This window comes from Symphalangus syndactylus, chromosome 3 (assembly GCF_028878055.3).
Source record: "Symphalangus syndactylus isolate Jambi chromosome 3, NHGRI_mSymSyn1-v2.1_pri, whole genome shotgun sequence".
Lineage (NCBI taxonomy): Eukaryota > Metazoa > Chordata > Mammalia > Primates > Hylobatidae > Symphalangus > Symphalangus syndactylus.
In genome coordinates this window covers 130,413,530-130,428,143 of record NC_072425.2, presented here as the reverse complement: position 1 = coordinate 130,428,143, position 14,614 = coordinate 130,413,530, and the positions used below count along the sequence as shown (strand labels likewise).

The 14,614-nt window shown below is 53.4% G+C and overlaps 1 protein-coding gene across 3 annotated transcripts in view; it reads left to right on the top strand.

Annotated features, from left to right (window-relative positions):
- DRD2 (dopamine receptor D2) overlaps nt 1–11,332 on the top strand; it is a 65,889-nt gene extending 54,557 nt beyond the window's left edge. For 2 of the 3 annotated variants that reach the window (XM_055273174.2, XM_055273175.1), the window contains exons 3-8: nt 2,802–2,911; nt 3,949–4,085; nt 5,333–5,523; nt 6,483–6,569; nt 8,058–8,385; nt 10,022–11,332. In XM_055273174.2, the coding sequence (XP_055129149.1) occupies nt 2,802–2,911; nt 3,949–4,085; nt 5,333–5,523; nt 6,483–6,569; nt 8,058–8,385; nt 10,022–10,215 (1,047 nt within the window). In that variant the 3' untranslated portion in view covers nt 10,216–11,332. The remainder of the gene's footprint in view (nt 1–2,801; nt 2,912–3,948; nt 4,086–5,332; nt 5,524–6,482; nt 6,570–8,057; nt 8,386–10,021) is intronic. The other variant, XM_055273176.2, reaches the window with a different exon arrangement.
- The last annotated feature ends 3,282 nt before the right edge of the window (nt 11,333–14,614 follow it).

Below are 14,614 nucleotides of genomic sequence, written 5' to 3'. Positions count from 1 at the left end.
GGCCTGTACTGCAGGTCTCAGCTTTACGTGAGCAAGAGCATTAAGGAATGATGCCTGGATGCCTCGGGGTATGAAGAAAAGAGCCTTGGGTTCGACTAGGGAACCTGGGGCCACTCCTTCCTCTGCTGCTAGATCACCAAGTAATCTTGTTCTGTTTTCTTCTCTGACCCTCCCTAGTTTTGTCCACCCTTGAAATAATCATCTTTCCTTTTCACACTTCAGGCTTACCAAGTACTTGTCACATAATTATCTCCTCTTTTGATAAGCTAGATGGTCCCTTCCAGGACAGCTTAGTAGAGAGCGTGGGATGTGATGTTTCAGATTCCAGCTCTGCTGCACACCTGCCAGGTGAACTTGGCCACGTTACACGGCCTCTCTGGGTTTCAGTGCCCTCACCTATGAATGGGATAAGCAAGCCCTTCTTGTAAAAGTTTCAAGAACAATACACCAGATAAAGTGCAATGCCCACAGTAGATGTTTTATGGACAGTGGCCACCAATGCATTTTCTTGAGTCTTTAAGTTAGCAGCCCTAACTACTGTCCAAAGCAGCTTCCCCTGGGACCACAGAGGAAATCTCTTTGTTATTCTGGGCTCCAGATAGGCCAGTGCAAGGAGAGATTTAAGACGTCCATGAAGGCAGGACTGTGTCTGAATTGCTCACGACTGTGTCCAGGAGCCTAGGATAGAGACTGGCACACAGTAAGTTGCTCAATAAGTGTTTGTAGGAAAGAAGGGTGGCAGAAAGGAGGGAAGGAGAGGAGGAAGACAGAGAGGAAGGCCCTGATATCTCAACATAGACCCCCAGTGGCTCCCAAGTACCAGTCCTAGGGGGGGCTTCAAAGTGGGATGTAAACCAGGTGGTGCTGGTTTTCTGCCCAGTGGTACCCTAAAGGCACACTCTTTTTATCCCAGGAAAGCCCTTTATGTGCCCTCCTGCCTCCACCCCCAAACTGGACATCCAGCTGTTAGCTCCTGCCAACCTGGTCAGCGCAGCAGCACAGGGAGCTGGGAGAGGCCCTGGTATGGGGCCCCCATGTGAGCTCCCAGGAAGACAGTGCCTCATGAGAGGCTTGCTGTGGTCTAGGGCAAGCTGCTGTTTCTGCCACACAAGATGACAGCAGCCGCATTGCCCATCATTGAGCTTAAATGCCAGCGTTTGGTTGGATGCCTAGGAGCAGAAGAGAGGGCAGTGATCAGAATGAGCAAGGTTATAATTAGCCCTGCTGCCGAGCTACATGGTGACACGCAGTCTGCCCTACTCCGGGTTGCGGGAGGGGGCTTTCCCGCTCCTCTCTGCTCTTATTGGTAGAAGCCAAAGGTGCATCTCCCTGTCCTGACTCCGTCCTCAGGGAATTGGGGCTGCTCCAAGCTTCCAGAGTGCTAGGGACAGCTGCCGTGAGTGTGTGCCTGCGTAGCCTGCCATGAGTGTGTGCCTGTGTGTGAATGGGTGGTACGTAGGGGGGGGGGGTGCGGTGTGTTCGTGTGTGTGTGTGTGCCTGTGTGCATGCGTGTATGAGAAACTCCTGCCAGGACCTAGACTCTTCATTTCCCATCCTACCAAGGACACAGCTCATCACAGCAACCCCTCCGCCCACCCCAGCCCACTCGGGCATTCCTCGAGCGCTGGCCCAGATCTGCCTTCTTTCGTTCTCTGGGTATAAGAGGGAGCAGAAATTTCTTCTCTGTTTCATGGAGAGTCTTCATCTTCACCATTATTCTTAACAGATCATTTTGGGGCCCCGACTCTGCCATGTACTGGGCCAACCACTGAAGGGCTTGCCTGGCTCAGCCAGAGCCTGGGCCAGAGCAGGACCAGGAACTGAGCCCACAGGCCTTGGAGAAATCACTGCACTTTTCGGAGTCTTGGTTTCCTCACTGGTTCTCAGTTTCCTCACGGACATTCTAAAATTTTACCTGGAATCTAATTTACAGAGGTATGGCTGAGTGATAACACAGGGAAGCCAGTGCCATTGGGAAGAGTTTAACGTGATACACAATATCCCTAGAAACCAGATGCTCGGCCTGCCATGTGGGGTGCAGGGGGAAGCAGCAGGCTTGGGTCAAGAGGCAGAATCAGGGGCGAGGGAAAGCCCAGGCTACGGCCCTGTTGGGGCTCCCACAGGAAATGCAAGGCAAGGCAGATTAAGCAACGTAGGGTTGGCTAGTCTCAATCATCCTGGCAGGCTTTGGGCTACAGGGGTGATCTCTAGTTGTCTCTGGTACCTGAGATAATTTGGGACAGAGGAAATATTGTCTTGGTGTGTGTGTGAGTTAGAGAAACGGGGTGGCTGCCTTGCCTTTGAGAGGCATCCTTCCAAGTCAGTCATTTTCTGTCTTTAGGAATTAACTAGCTCTGGGACGGTAAGTCTCTCTCTGGGTCTGTGAGGCTCCCAAGTGCCAGAATATCAGGATCAGAGAAAATAGAAAAATATAGTCAATACAGGTGTCTCTGTGATTAATGGATGCCAAATACACAAATACGGAATCTAAGAAAACACATGGGGTTAACAAAGGTTGCAGAGATTAAGGTTTAAAGTTGAGGCCCTCCGTATAAGTTGGCTATCTTTCTTCTAGCACAGTAATTGGCATTAAGTGGTCTCATGTATCTGGGAGAAGAAAAGCGAGGGGCAAGGGCCTCAGACACCCATGGGCATCACTCCCCACACCCCAGCTTGATGCCCACAAGACTCGCAGCTGCCTCCTGAGTCTGTGGCCTCATCGGCTCCAGGAGTACCAGGCTATAGGACCTAAACTAATCTCCCCCTCCTGCTGTCCATCCATTATGTCGCTTTGTCCCCAGGTGGTAGGTGAGTGGAAATTCAGCAGGATTCACTGTGACATCTTCGTCACTCTGGACGTCATGATGTGCACAGCGAGCATCCTGAACCTGTGTGCCATCAGCATCGACAGGTGAGCCCAGCCAGGGTGGAAGAAGTTGCTCTGGCCACTCACCATTCTGGCTGCCCCAGCTTTTCTCAAAGCCAGGCTGTGTCTGGTGTCTGTGATGCTGTGCAGCTGGCTGTGTGCATGTGGGTCCATGTGTTTGTGTGGATGGGTGTGCATGTGTGTATGGGTGTGCATGTGTGTATGTTTGGCTAGGAGAGCACACACTCCCTAAAGAGAAGCCATCTATGGACAGTGATGCTGCCAAGCATACTCAGACAGTGACTGGTACAAAAGGGGAAATGTTGTGATTCTGATGGAAGCCTTAGCTCTATCACATCTTACTCATGTGACCTTGGGCAGATGATGGACGTTTTCAGAGCTCTCAGTTTCATTTTCTAGAAACCTACATTGATGACACCTGTGGCCTGGAGCTGCAGTATCTGGTTATGCATTTTATGTCCTTGGCACATGGCCAAGGGTCCCAGGCCATGCACACCTTGCTAAGCTGCATCCTTGGAGCCTTCCACTAATTTGCACAGATATGACCCTACCTCCCTCACACCATTCTTAGAAGATGAAATAAGTTAATGAACGAGAAGTGCTGGGTAAAACAATGTGATGAAGGATTGTAAACAATTGCCATTGTTATTTCCTACTAAGGCTTAAATCTTGCTCTGAGGGGCCTGGCTAACAATTTATCAACAAACATTTCCACCTTATGGGCTCAGCACAAGTGCAGTGGGTACAGTTTCAAAACTGCAAAGATACAGGCCATGGTTCTTTGAAAAGCCTGAAATCCAAGTGGGGCCGGTTGGAATAATAGATACGAGCCAAGAGTAAACAATAGCTCACCAGTGATTAAGTGTTCGGGCTTTGCCAACTGTCCTTGCCATCTGAGTTTGGAGACAGGAGGGAGGGTTGAGTTAGCATCTCAGGCAAGCTTCATAGAGGTGTGTCAACTGTTCAGCCCCAAGGAGTGAGGGTGTCTCTGGTGTGTGCATATTGTGGAGTGAGGGGTCCCTGGGCCTGCATCCCAGATTCAGTGTCCCCCGCCCTTGCAGGTACACAGCTGTGGCCATGCCCATGCTGTACAATACGCGCTACAGCTCCAAGCGCCGGGTCACCGTCATGATCTCCATCGTCTGGGTCCTGTCCTTCACCATCTCCTGCCCACTCCTCTTCGGACTCAATAACACAGGTACATTCTGCTTTTGTTTGCCTGAGGCTCAGCTGGCCCTGGGCCCCCGCTCCCTCGAAGGGCCCTGAGGGAGCAGAGTCCCTGGCACAGATATGGGTGGAGGCCCAGTGGAGACCTATCGCTACCCTGGACTGAGTCCAGGCTACGTGTCCTGGGCCAAGCCCAACTCAAGAGTTGTTCTAGGTTGGCAGAGAGGAAACAGTGGCCCAGGACACAACGGAGTTGGATGAGGAGTGGGGATAATGGTTCAGGGGGATGTCTGGGAATTTTCAACTTTGGTTATTAAGTTGAAGAGGCAAGACATGCTTCACAAACTGCATGTGTGTATATGTGCACATGCACATGGGATGGCGGAGGCTACTGGGCTTCCATCCGCCCCTGACAGTGGTATTTTTGTAATGAAGCTTCAGCCCTCAGGGCCTGCTAAACCCGGGTCAGGCCTGAGCCACCTGGAGCAGGAAAGCTAGAAGTGAATAGGAGGTGAGCTGACCACATGCCCATTTCTGTGGGAGGCAGAGTCAGGAGTGTCTCAGACAGAGGGAACACAAAGCCCCCACCAGCATGGAACTTCCTCTCTTCAGGGAGGCAAGAGCAATGGCAGGTGTGCACCTCTGGAGATCATAACAACAAAAGCTACAGTGAAGCCTTGAAAATGTGTGGTTCGGTATCTATTACAAGCATCACAGGAATTCTAAGTGGGAATAGAACTAAACATACTTGGATTAATGCACAAGGCCCTGAGATAGAGGACAGGCATCTGGTAGACCTGGAAGGGCACACAAACATATGAAACACATAGGAACACAAGTGAGTTCAACAAACAGAGCCAAGTTATCTTGCGGCAAACATTAAAAGGTGGCCAACCTCTCCTAATACACAGGTCAGACTAAAAGTTTTACTCTTTTAAAAGTTTTCTTGTGTCATTCTTTCTGGATACACCGACTTCACTTGTTATGCCCAGACATGGCAAAACTAATGACGAAGTAATGAGGGAATAGTAATGGAAAGACCTGGGAGCAGTCCATCATCACAGCTTAACTTTTTACTCACAATCGTGTTTTCAATACTCTGGATTCTGCTGTGCGTTTATGTATATCTAAGATGACCAGGCAGCCTTAAACATCTGGTTGCATTCATATTCTCTGTAAAATTGCTCCTTGTTCCTGGAAGGACATGAATGGGCTCTTGTGGAATTATGGCCAGTGGGCCCGCTGACTCCCTGTCTGTCTGGGCTCTCCCTCCCGCAGACCAGAACGAGTGCATCATTGCCAACCCGGCCTTCGTGGTCTACTCCTCCATCGTCTCCTTCTATGTGCCCTTCATCGTCACCCTGCTGGTCTACATCAAGATCTACATTGTCCTCCGCAGACGCCGCAAGCGAGTCAACACCAAGCGCAGCAGCCGAGCTTTCAGATCCCACCTGAGGGCTCCACTAAAGGTCTCAAGACACCCCCCAACCAACTCCAAGTGTCCCCACCTAACCATTACCAAGAGGGCTCATCCTATGCTCAGGTGGGGGCTTGGGAAACCTCAGCAAGGGTTAGGTCTAGGCTAAAGGAATTCCCAGGAGCTGGGCAAGGGCAGATTTTGAAGGCATGGACCTCAGTGGAGCAATTTGAGTCTCCAGGAGAGGGAGGCAGGGTCCATGACACTCAACAACAGGGAGAAATCTTTGCTTGGAGATCTTTGTGACTGAAGGCGGCAACTCTTGCTTGGTACCCCCGTGGGCTCCTCTCTTCCTCTTTTCTGGTTTCTCTGTCTCACTTTAGCTCCCTCTGAGTCCTCCATCCTCTTTCCTTTACCTTCCGTACTCTCTGTCTTCCCCTCCAAACACACATCACTTTTCCTGACTTCCTCTCCACTATGTCTCTCCTCTGCTGCTCTTTCATTTTCCCCCTGATGTCTTGTGAATTCTCCCCTTCACTCAGTCCTTCACAAGGAAGACAGTGTGTGGGCACAGAAGGAACAAGAGCTCTTGGGCTAGACACATCAGGTTCAGATCCTGTCACTGCCACTTTTTTTGCTGAGTGACCTTAGGCAAGTTGCTTAACTTCTATGAGCCTGTTTCCTCATCTGTTAAATGGGAATCCAAATACCAGCCTCACAGGGTGGTCTTGAGGATTCCACGTCAGAAGGGACATGAGTGTGCCTAGCACAGTGCCAGGCCCTTAGCAGGTGCTCCATAAAAAACAAGGTCCTTGTGTCCCTCGTCATACCCACCACTTTTTGTCTCATTCCAGCCTTCCCCTTTGCCCCAACTGCCTCCTCTGGCCCCTACCCTCCTGATCTCTGAGCCCTTCTGCCCAGTCTGAGTTCCATGGACTGCTGCACTTTGGGTTTCTGTCCCCCTTCCATCCCCACCACCTTGTGTGACCCATGTGCTGGCTCACTCCACAGGGCAACTGTACTCACCCCGAGGACATGAAACTCTGCACCGTTATCATGAAGTCTAATGGGAGTTTCCCAGTGAACAGGCGGAGAGTGGTAAGTGCTCAGGCCAGGGACCCAGAGCCAGGTCTTTCTGCCCCTAGGGAAGCCCACTGGCCATGGTTCTGAGACCTCAGAAGCTGGCCAATGGGAGAAGCACCCCAGAAACCCCCACCTTGCCTCAGCTGAAGGCAGACTCACCGTGCACACCTCCAAGCAGGCATGAAGTGAGACACCATTCTGCAAGGCATGGATGTGTACAAGAAAATGGTTGGCCATACCAACATAATACAAATGATAATAATGGCTATTCACATTTCTCAAACATCTACCATATCCCTATTATCTCATCAAATCCTCACCACGACCCCGGGAGGTAAGTCTCTTTGATCGAACCGATCTTCAGTTGACAGAAGAGGAAACAGGCTCAGAGAGATTAGGCAACTCACCCGTCTCAAGAGTTGGTGACACTAAGCCCAGACCTGTGTGACTCTGAAATCCACACCTGTGTTCTTTCCACTGACATGAGCTGCCTTATGGATGGGCAGGTTCTGGGGTAGGACGGAGCAGAGCAGCTGTGGGGACTGGTAGTGGAGCAGTTTGTGTACATAGAGCCCTCAGGTGCAGAAGCACAGCAGACCCCAGCCTCTGCCAGGTGGTAGCTGTACCAGCATGCAAACAGCAGGTGTTCCATCCTCCAGAGGGATGGAGAACAGGGCCAGAGAACCCACAGAGGACCGCATACAAAATCCAGATCTGGTGTCCTGCCTTCACCTGCACTGCAAGGGCAGGACTCTAAGAAGCTGTTTATGAGGCAGGTGCCAAAACAGAGCCTCAGAGTCAGGGCCAAGGCAGCAGCCCAGTTATGCCACCTGGGCACATAGTGAGGCTGTACTTTAGAAGTTCAGACTAACATCTCCAAGGCCTCAAACAAGAGAACCTATGGAAGAACCCAGGAGGCCATGAGTGGATCCATGCCAGGGCCCGCTAGGTCACCCCAGCAGGGAAGATGTGGGGCCCCAGGGGTCAGCCCTTTGGCACCTGGATTAGTCTATCCAGGAGAATATGGAGCCCATGTGTGTACGCAGGTGCAGGTACCCATGAAGTGGGAGCACTGGGCCCCTTGTCTGACAGGGAGAACAGGGGCGGGCGCCCTCTTTGCAGTCGGAACATAAGTTTCTGGAGGCAGGGCCAAACATCATCAGCTCTTGACCCCAGCAGCCACTGCGGCACCTGGCACTTTGCGAACAGTAAGTGTTGCTCAGGCCATGAGAGACAAGTCCCTGGTATTCAGCCCTGGCAGAACAGAAGTGGGGTATTGAGGCTGCATGAGGATTGCCATGGGAAAAAGGACAGGGGCAATCCTGCAGGGGCTGCCATGGGTCCTGGGTCCCATGCCTCAGTGACATCCTTGCCTCCTTGGCAGGGTGACCCTGTGATGTTTGCAGGAGTCTTCAGTGGGGGAAAGGGAGGGGCCGGTGAGATGGGTGGCTGATGCCTAGGAACTGGTCCGGCTTTACCCAGAGCCCTCTGCCTCTGGTGCAGGAGGCTGCCCGGCGAGCCCAGGAGCTGGAGATGGAGATGCTCTCCAGCACCAGCCCACCCGAGAGGACCCGGTACAGCCCCATCCCACCCAGCCACCACCAGCTGACTCTCCCCGACCCGTCCCACCACGGTCTCCACAGCACTCCCGACAGCCCCGCCAAACCAGAGAAGAATGGGCATGCCAAAGGCCACCCCAAGATTGCCAAGATCTTTGAGATCCAGACCATGCCCAATGGCAAAACCCGGACCTCCCTCAAGACCATGAGCCGTAGGAAGCTCTCCCAGCAGAAGGAGAAGAAAGCCACACAGATGCTCGCCATTGTTCTCGGTGAGTCGGCCCTGGCTGCTGGCCACAGCCCGGTCTGTGAAAGGTCCCATTCCCTGCCATGTTCTTCCTAACCATGGCTGCAGGATCATGGGGCTAGCATTTCCTCAGGCACAGGCCAAGCCCATTGACATACAGACAGCCCTATTAGGTAGACTCTGTAATTGTGCTCACTTTACAGATGGGCAAACAGAGTTTTAGAGTGGTTATAAAACTTGACCAAGAGGACCCATGGTTTGAACTCAGGCAGTCTGACTCCAGAGTCTGGAAATTTGACCAGTCTATTATGCTGGCAACAGAACCTCATGGGCCTATGTGCCCAGGAAAGTCACTTTCTCTCTCTAGGCTCCTCATCTGTAGAGTAGGTTACTTCTCAGGGTTGTCGTGGCAATCAGTTGGTGAAAGCATTTTCTAAACTACAAAGCACTATCCATATGTGAGTGTCATTATTATGGTTTTTATTACTATCGCTCTTTTTGAGGAATTGGGAAATTCAGTTCACTTGCACTCAAACAAGACTCCATGGGACCAGAGCTGTGAAAAATAAAAGGGATGTTGGGGAGTGGCCCCCAATCTAAATGAAAAGCAGCCCTGTCCACAAAGCAGGATTTTTCAATAGAAGTCTAGAAAACCACATAGTAAAGGTCAAAACCCAAAAGGTGGACTGATATGGGTGGCTGGGAAAAGGAGGGACCCCTGTGACTCTGTCTTCCAGGAAGCACCTGAATCCCCTTTGACTGCCTGGTGATCCTGGGGCGTGAGTGGGGCAGCTGTTACCTCCCTTCTTTTATGAATGAGAGCACTTGGTCCCATGGGACCACTCACGATCATGGGACAGGGATGTGGTAGGCTAGGATTGGAGCCAGGCCCTCTGCTGCAGTCCATAGGGGCTCAGCTCTGTGACCCTACTCTTCCCAGACACCATGCAGTCTCCAGGGATGCCTCCTGTGCCTGTAGGGCATTCCATGTACACACTGCTTCCAGGCTAAATATCACACCTGCGCAGGAGGTCCTGGAAAAAGTGCACCTGAGTTAGGTGAGCAGAGCAGGTAGGTGGCCGCCCTGGGTGAGAGGGCGTGGTTCAAGGCAGGAACTAGCAAGGGTATACCCACCAAGACTGGGGAAATTGGGGGAAGGCTGGAGCAAGATCATTTGGGGACCTGGATAGACCGGAGTTCAGCTCTCAGCTTCGCTGCTCAAGAGTGAGTGACCTTGGGTATATTGCAGAGCTGTTGTGAGTGTTTTTCTTACGTATCTCATGGGGATGCTATACGAACTAAGTGGCATGGGTCTATAGCCCTCAAAGATGACCTGGAAGTAGAGTAGATATTTCCATTTCTACTGGCTAACCTTGGGTCAGAATGGTAACCTTTTGGATTTATTGTTAAACCATGTACCCTTTCCTAGGAGGTGGGAAAGGGACAAATGAGGAAAGTGAGGCTGAAGGAGCTGAAGGGATCCCTCACTGCAAATGGGCGTCAGAGGCAGGTCTAGGATCCAAGACCGGGACTCCTCCTACAGTGCTGCTGTGGCTACAACCCGCTGTCTTGGCATATGAGCCGGGGCGCACTGGGTGCGGGTGTTCCCAGCCGTGCCTCCCCGGCCCTGGGGACCAGCCTGACCATGCCCTTTCCCCCAGGCGTGTTCATCATCTGCTGGCTGCCCTTCTTCATCACACACATCCTGAACATACACTGTGACTGCAACATCCCGCCTGTCCTGTACAGCGCCTTCACGTGGCTGGGCTATGTCAACAGCGCCGTGAACCCCATCATCTACACCACCTTCAACATTGAGTTCCGCAAGGCCTTCCTGAAGATCCTCCACTGCTGACTCTGCTGCCTGCCCGCGCAGCAGCCTGCTTCCCACCTCCCTGCCCGGGCCGGCCAGCCTCGCCCTGTGAACCGTGGGCAGGAAGGCCTGGGTGGATCAACCTCCTCTTCACCCCGGCAGGCCCTGCAGTGTTTGCTTGGCTCCGTGCCCCTCACTGCCCGCACACCCTCACTCTGCCAGGGCAGTGCTAGTGAGCTGGGCATGGTACCAGCCCTGGGGCTGGGCCCCCCAGCTCAGGGGCAGCTCATAGAGTCCCCCCTCCCACCTCCAGGCCCCCTATCCTTGGCACCAAAGATGCAGCCGCCTTCCTTGACCTTCCTCTGGGGCTCTGGGGTTGCTGGAGCCAGAGTCAGGGCCCAGAGGCTGAGTTTTTTCTGTTTCTGGGGCTTGGCGTGGAGCAGGCGGTGGGGAGAGATGGACAGTTCACACCCTGCAAGGCCCACAGGAGGGAAGCAAGCTGTCTTGCCGAGGAGCCAGGCAACTTCAGTCCTGGGAGACCCATGTAAATACCAGACTGCAGGATGGACCCCAGAGATTCCCAAGCCAAAAACCTTAGCTCCCTCCCACACCCCAATGTGGACCTCTACTTTCCAGGCTAGTCCGGACCCGCCTCACCCCGTTACAGCTCCCCAAGTGGTTTCCACATGCTCTGAGAACAGGAGCCCTCATCTTGAAGGGCCCAGGAGGGTCTATGGGGAGAGGAACTCCTTGCCCTAGCCCTCCCTGCTGCCTTCTGACGGCCCTGCAATGCATCCCTTCTCACAGCACATGCTGGCCAGCCTGGGGCCTGGCAGGGAGGTCAGGCCCTGGAACTCTATCTGGGTCTGGGCTAGGGGACATCAGAGGTTCTTTGAGGGGCTGCCTCTGCCACACTCTGACGCAAAACCACTTTCCTTTTCTATTCCTTCTGGCCTTTTCTCTCTCCTGTTTCCCTTCCCTTCCACTGCCTCTGCCTTAGAGGAGCCCATGGCTAAGAGGCGCTGAAAACCATGTGGCCTGGCCTGGCCCTGCCCTGAGGAAGGAGGGGAAGCTGCAGCTTGGGAGAGCCCCTGGGCCCTAGACTCTGTAACATCACTATCCATGCACCAAACTAATAAAACTTTGACGAGTCACCTTCCAGGACCCCTGGGTAGAAGGGAGCAGCGCCACTTCCGTGCTTGGCATTCAAGTGTAGCAAGACCCCTGTGTCTGCAGGGTCTAACCCAAGGGAAGCCAGGTCGCCCCCACTGCTCCACCTCCCCTGTTGCAGCTCCTGCATCCTTTGAAGGACTCATCCTTTGCCCTCTCACCCACTAGGGCAGAGAAGGCTCTGTGGAAAAGGTGGCCTTGGATGCGCTGGCATTGCCCGTGTCTGCCTGTGTCCCTTGCCCTGTCTTCTGTCCCATGTCAGGATCCCCTTCCTCTAGGGCAGGCTAGGAGAAGCAGGGAAGGCCCTGACCACTGCGGTCTGGACAGTTCTCCCTCCTCTCAGCCTCCAGGCTGGTCCCTAGCTCCAAGCCTTCTGGGGCAAAAACTTGGTACTGCCCCGACAACAGAAACTTGGCTTTCTACAAATGAAGCGTAAATCAACCCAGTGAGGGAGGAATATTCTTACCACCTTGAGAATAACCGCAGTGATGACAAACAAGGTGCTGGCACCCACGGGCTCAGGCGCTGGGGAGCTGTCAGGGCGTAATTTGCATGCTAAATACAATATTTTTAGCACCAAAGTTTGGAGCACTTAACTTGCCCTGAACAGTTAATTATGGACTTTGATCTCCTCCCTAAACCTAAAGGTAGCACTAAGCCCTGGGAGAGGCTCCTGTCCCCAGGAGCACCCCGATTCTGGAAGGTGAGCAAAACAGGCCCCTAGTCTAACTCGGGGGGACCAATGACCCAGTGACCATCTCCTGGGGAAAGCATCAGGTCCCCAAGGGGGCTAGAAGCCCCAGGGACCCAACCCATCCCCATTGCACACATACCATGCTCAAAGTCTGTGAAAGACCTTGACCTGGATGGACGCTTCAAAGTATATCCCATGATTAGAAATCTTATGAGGGTATACAGGCTTATCAGATGTGAGGATTGGAAGAGATGACAAAGAGAAGCAGAGGAAAGAAGAAGGAAGGGAGGGAGGGAGAGAGGGAGGGAGGGAAGGGAGACCCAGAGCAGAGTGAGAAGAGCATTGACAGGGAGCAGAGGGGAAGAGGGCAGGGCAGGGGCGGGAGGCGGGGCAGGGGAAAGTTGCCCACAGTTGTCACGAGGCTTCATGTCTTTCTGCCAGACAGCAGATTGACAGCTAGAGTGGGCAGGGGGAGGGCTGGGCTCCACCTTCTCCCCCCCTCATACTTCAGGGGCAAAGAAATGGGAGGAGTAGGACCCGACACGACACGGGAACATAAGGTGGAAGGGGGTGACCCAGGCTCTGATTCTCTCCAGAGAGGTCCTGTCGATGGTCTCTTGCTCTTGACGGCAGGATGGAAAGGAAGCCTCCAGTTTTCACTCCTCTTTGCCTTTCCCTAGGTTTCTGTCTGTGCCTGTGCCACTCTGTAGAGTGCCTTTTAATCAAAGGATCATTCATTTACCTTTACAGCAGGTAGAGTCTGCACCCTTGTCCCCTGCGCTGCCCTTTCCTAGAGCACAGCCCAGGATCACCACCTAAGGGCCAGGCACAGTGGGACACTTTGCATATGTCATCTTAGATGGGAATGGAAATCACACAGTCGCAACGGGGCAGACCCAGAGGTGACTGCAAGTCTTCAAGTCTTCAATTCTTCAAGGCTTCAGGCCATCGTTCTTCCTCCTGGGTCCTGAAGGACTCTCAGGTGGCCCTGGGCTGGGGAAAGCTCCTGGGAATTAGAAGATGAGTTGTCCAGCAGGCTAAGAAATTGCATTGCTTCATCCACCTATCTGCTGTCTTCCTCAGGGAATACTTATTGAGCAATTCTTGTGCTCCAGGCCCTGGGTGAGGTGCTGGGATTAAAACAGTGAAGAATGGTCACCAGCCCTGCCTTCATGAGTCCAGTCTGGTGGGACCACAGCAATGTGAGACTCCGCTTCCCCCAAGGCAGAGCCCAGGGAGGGCAGACACAGCACAGGCACACGATGCGCACTTCCAAGGCACCTTTCTCCTAGATGACGTGGGACACAGCAGCCCTGGTGTGCCTTGGCCTTGAACAGTTAGGTAGGGTATCAGTAGGGGCAGGAAGACTGACAGCATGGACCACTACTTCCTGCGTGGCTGGAGCAGGAGGCCCTGAAAGAAGCGGCTACAGATCCTGCTTTCCAGGTGGTCTCAGCACAGGCATAGCCAGTTGCCTGCAACTCAGAACACTGAAGCCTGGCCTGCTTTGGGGGCATTTCCAGCATCCCCTCCTATCTGGAATCTCTTCCCAAAACATCCCTGTCCCCAGGGACTGCATAGCTCCTTTTACCTGGTGGCCCAGCCTTCTCTGTGTCCCACTGGCTCACTGCCCTCCTGGGTCCCAGGACCTGGGCTGAGTGTGCAACTTTAGCTTCCATCTGCGCAGGGCCCTCTCTGCAGGCTTTGCCCTCCCTGATGGCATGTTCTTCTCCTAACCCCCTGGAGTGAGGGGCATTCTTATCGTCTCCATTACAGAGGAGAAGCCTCTCATACAGAAGGGGTAGTTTCCCTTTCAGGCTAGATCTTCTGATGCTACATCTTGCATTGTCCATTCCAGCCCAGGCTTCTGACCAGCGTGAGTGCAGTTGAAAGAGGCTAGGATGGCCAGAAGATTTTTTTAAAAGAGAAAGAATACCTGTTTTGGACCAGACCTGTAGGGTAACAGCCTGGGGTGCGTGTAAACAGAACTTGGGCTGCTCCAGGGAGCAAGTGGGTAGGTGGTGGGGGCAGAGCAGTTATTAGTGGGGCTTCAGGAGTGAGAGGGCCAGTCTGGGCATCTGTGTGCCAGAGGGTCCTCTCCTGCCAACCAGGTGGCCCCTGGCCCTGCTACACTAGTTTCTGGGAGTGCAGGGGAAGCAGGAAGCTGGTGGGGGGAGAGTGGACCATCTTTGGAGTGGGGAGACCTACCCTGGCTTTGTGGGCTTAGAGGGGACGTGGGAAGGGGGTACCTGGTAGGAACAGCTTCCTGCTTCCTCTCTCATCACAGTTCTGCTACTTGGCAAATAAGGCCTCATTGGAGCAGAGGCCCAGAGAGGCGGAGGAGAGGGAATGGCAAGGAGGGATGTGGAGAGACCTTTCACTCCCAACTGGAGCCAGAGACAACCCCAAGTTCACAGGAAGTGCTGCATGACCGCTCCACTTGCGTGTGGCTTTCTCCCACTTTCATACCTGGCTTCTAACACCCAGAGCTGCGTGTGAGGCCAGGGAGAGGGGGCCACCTCCCTGGCACCCCAGGGCCAGGGGGAGCCAGAGCTGCACAGGAAGTGAAGGAATGCT